A 3,549-nucleotide genomic window follows, 5' to 3' on the forward strand; every position below is an offset into this window, starting at 1 on the left:
TAACTATAGAGTTGGGCAGATTAAGTGATCCAGTTTAAAATAGCCATAAAATTAAAACAAAACTTCAAATTCCAATATTAAACTTGTTTTTATTTTAAGCATACTCTATATTTACAAAATTAATTCTTCTTTAACCTGTACAACTGTACGCATTCTACCATAGAATGAGTTGCACGCAGCACGCACTACCTCATATATGTTATATCGTCCCATATCTTGACCAACCGATGCATGAGAAAAGTCCAACGGATTCAAGTCTGGTGAAGATGCAGGCGATTCTTGCCACGGTATAAAATCTGTCTTTGTTCGACACCAGTCTTGTTGAAAGCAATAATAGTCATCCCCATACAACTTTCGGATATTTTTTAGCATATGACCCTGCAACAGGTTCTGAGTATAATACTCGTAGTCTTGGTTAATTTTTACTCCCCGATCCATGAACAGTATAGTGGTAGTTTGCCCCTCTGACCCCTTTGACCTAGAGGTGATATGGCACCCCATACCATGACGGCCGATGCGCTTTGAAACCGCTGTACGGCTATAATTTGTCTACTGGAATATCCCACAATGAAGCACCGTAAACACGGTCATTTTGTTGATTGTGAAACATCTTTTCGCCGGTAAAAAAAAAATTCATCGCCCTCATGCCAAGCTAGCAAGTCCCTACATTTTTTCCACTAGATTTTTTAGGGCATCTGTTCATCCATCTTTTTTTTTGTTTTTTGTATGCCTTCAAACCCAAATCATGTCGTAATATACGACTCATTGGTCGTCGGGATATTTTCATATCTTCAGCGAGTTTACTTGCCGAATACGCCCACGAACGCTTTTTAATTATATTTTTGACACGAACAGACGGTTTTCGACCAGGTTTGGGCCTGATTCTTGAAAATCCTGTTTTTTTTTAAATCGCTTAATGGTCCGAGATATGAACCTTACATTAATATCTAAATGTTTTAGTTTCTTAAATATCTCGCACGGTCGGAATGTTTGCTTGTATACATTTACAACGAGCTGAGATTTCGCGTCCATATTCAAAACAATATTAAAAACAATATATATCAAGCTCACGTCTGGAAATCATATAGACGCATGCATTCTCGTATAATAAAAAATTATATAGTTAAAAGAAGTTCCGCTATATTTAAGTAAAATTACAAATTACAAAAATAGGACACTTAATCTGCCCAACCCTGTATAGTTACAAAACTTTGCATGTATACCAACTATAAAGTTTTATGTAGGTACACCTATACCTATAATTAATGGTTTAATTTAGATACGGTAGGAGTGCATATCTAGTAATTAACAGGACAATAGAAGTTTTATCATTGACAAAGGTAGTTTATTACTTATCGGTTTATTGCTTATATATATCACCATTACATTTTTATAGAGCTGGCTGATCTAAATCCATGGAGATTAAGCTATCGCCGGCTTTAATGTTGGCGATATTTGGTTGTATTCCATACGGCTTATATCCTTCGTCAAGAGCGCAGGTAAGACGACATGTAAAATAATATTGACATGATATAATTTATTATTAAAATATATTGTAACTGCAAAAGTAACTTTGTATATAATTATTACAGTTACTTTTTTATGCAGTTCTTAAATCTTTAAAATGTCACTGATATTGCAATATTTGTAGGTTTTTTTATGGCTTGATAAGCTAAAAACTACTTACCTATGTTTAAAATTTAAAGCTTGTTGGTCTGCTTGAAGTACCTTAGAATTATAATGATCGTGAGGAACTTAGACGTGCAATAATTCTTAAACTACAAGTTCGAATTGAATGTTCTTGGGAATATATCTAAGCCATATTATGCCCTATATGCTCCTGAAAATTCAGGTTTCCAGCTGAAGCCAACACAAAATTACAGGACGTTGAAAATGGCCTGAATGGATACGAAAAAAGGAGATATATGGTACGGCCATGCCTCTTTGTTTTGCTCGACTTGGCAGGGGCACTGCCGTGCCCCCAGAAAGTCAGGCTGTGATAACTAATTACTTCAATATCACAGTGATATTGAAGTAAGGAAGTTCAAATAAGACTCTTTTATCCTTGTCCGAATTGTATTCGAGTCGGGTGCGAATAATTGCATACAAGTTAGAACCAAATTACAAACCCTAAGCTCAAGTTTATTCAATGACTTATATACTATTTTACTTCTATAGTTCGGTACTACCGAAAACGTATCTTTACTAATTACCCAGTAATGTTTATTTTAGGTAAGTGAAACACCATGAAACTTCTACTGTTGACTTTGTTCGTTGCGGTGGGCTTCGCCAACCCCATCCCCGCGGATCCCTCCGGAGATGCCGTGGAAGTGGTTGTCAACGGCTTAGCCGAGGGCGAGGCTTTGGACATCGGGCATATCGTCGACGTCAAAGTGAAGGAAATCGTGGATGGAGAGGTAGCCGCCGTCGCTAACGCTCTCCATCCGTTCACCGCCCAAGGACTAGCCGAGGCTGCCGCCGCCGCCGAAGCTGAACAAGCTGCTGCCATGCCTGAAATTGCTGAGCCTGTTGTCCCTGAGGTCCCCGAGGTTATCGTGTTGCCGGAGCCTGGTACTCCTGAGGTGGTGCCTGAGCCCGTAGTTAAACCTGAGCCCGCTGTCCCTGAGGTTATCCCCGCCCCCATCGTGCTGCCTGAGCCTGCTACGCCTGAGGTGGCTCCTGACCCCGTTGTCCTGCCCGAGCCCGCTGCCCCTGAGGTCGTCCCTGCCCCAATCGAGATGCCTGAGCCCGGTGCCCCTGAAGTCGCCCCCGGAGTAGTCCCGGAACCGATTGCCGTCGGGGAGCTCCCCGAGGTTCCCGACACTCCCCAGATCAACGGCGAGATCTTTAACAACGGCGTCGTCTCCATAATGGTGAACACGCCCGAGGACACTGGTGTCGTCGCCACGCTCTCTTCTTGGGTCAGCATGATGGTGAACTACGTCCACAGCGGAATTGCATACACTCAGCAACTCATCTAAACAGTCATATAATATCCGTCATACTACGAACTCTTTGTAACCATTCTAATATTGACTTAAGATACATGAATTCGACGGATATTACTTAAGTTTTATTGAATTTCTTACATTCCACCCCTGTTTCTCCAAGTGTCAAAGAGAAATTACCATTCTGCTGTGCGCCTTGAAGCCGTGCTAGATCCTACACTAAACTTTTCTGCCAACTTTCTTGGACACTGCGCAGCATCTTGCTTGACAAACTTAATCGTTTAACGGCCCCCTTATGGTCACAGATGCAAATATATTGGGGTGTAAATCGAGAGGGCCGTCTGCCTAATAAAGTTCATGGTCCGGCGCGACCTGGCAGGCGCCCAAGCAAGCCGGCGACAACCACGACGTTAGCATTGAGTTTGTTATTTCACAGTCAAGTCATAAACAGTAGGTACCTACAAAATGTAATAGCCTGACCTCTTCAATCGACAAATCTATCTCTAGTCGAGAAACCTTAATTACGCAGAAATCCCTGAGTAAGATCGCAAAAGTATTCAACTTAATGAGATGGTGGTAACCTGAGGGAAAAGAGAGCACA

The 3,549-nt window shown here is 41.5% G+C and overlaps 1 protein-coding gene across 1 annotated transcript; it reads left to right on the plus strand.

The window, feature by feature from the left end:
• The first annotated feature begins 1,458 nt into the window (after positions 1-1,458).
• On the plus strand, positions 1,459-3,062 carry LOC134749230 (uncharacterized). Its single transcript, XM_063684117.1, has 2 exons — positions 1,459-1,499; positions 2,233-3,062. The coding sequence occupies exon 2, from the start codon at positions 2,247-2,249 to the stop codon at positions 2,979-2,981; it is 735 nt and encodes a 244-aa protein (XP_063540187.1). The 5' UTR covers positions 1,459-1,499; positions 2,233-2,246; the 3' UTR covers positions 2,982-3,062.
• The last annotated feature ends 487 nt before the right edge of the window (positions 3,063-3,549 follow it).

Source organism: Cydia strobilella, chromosome 18, assembly GCF_947568885.1.
Source record: "Cydia strobilella chromosome 18, ilCydStro3.1, whole genome shotgun sequence".
Taxonomy (NCBI): domain Eukaryota; kingdom Metazoa; phylum Arthropoda; class Insecta; order Lepidoptera; family Tortricidae; genus Cydia; species Cydia strobilella.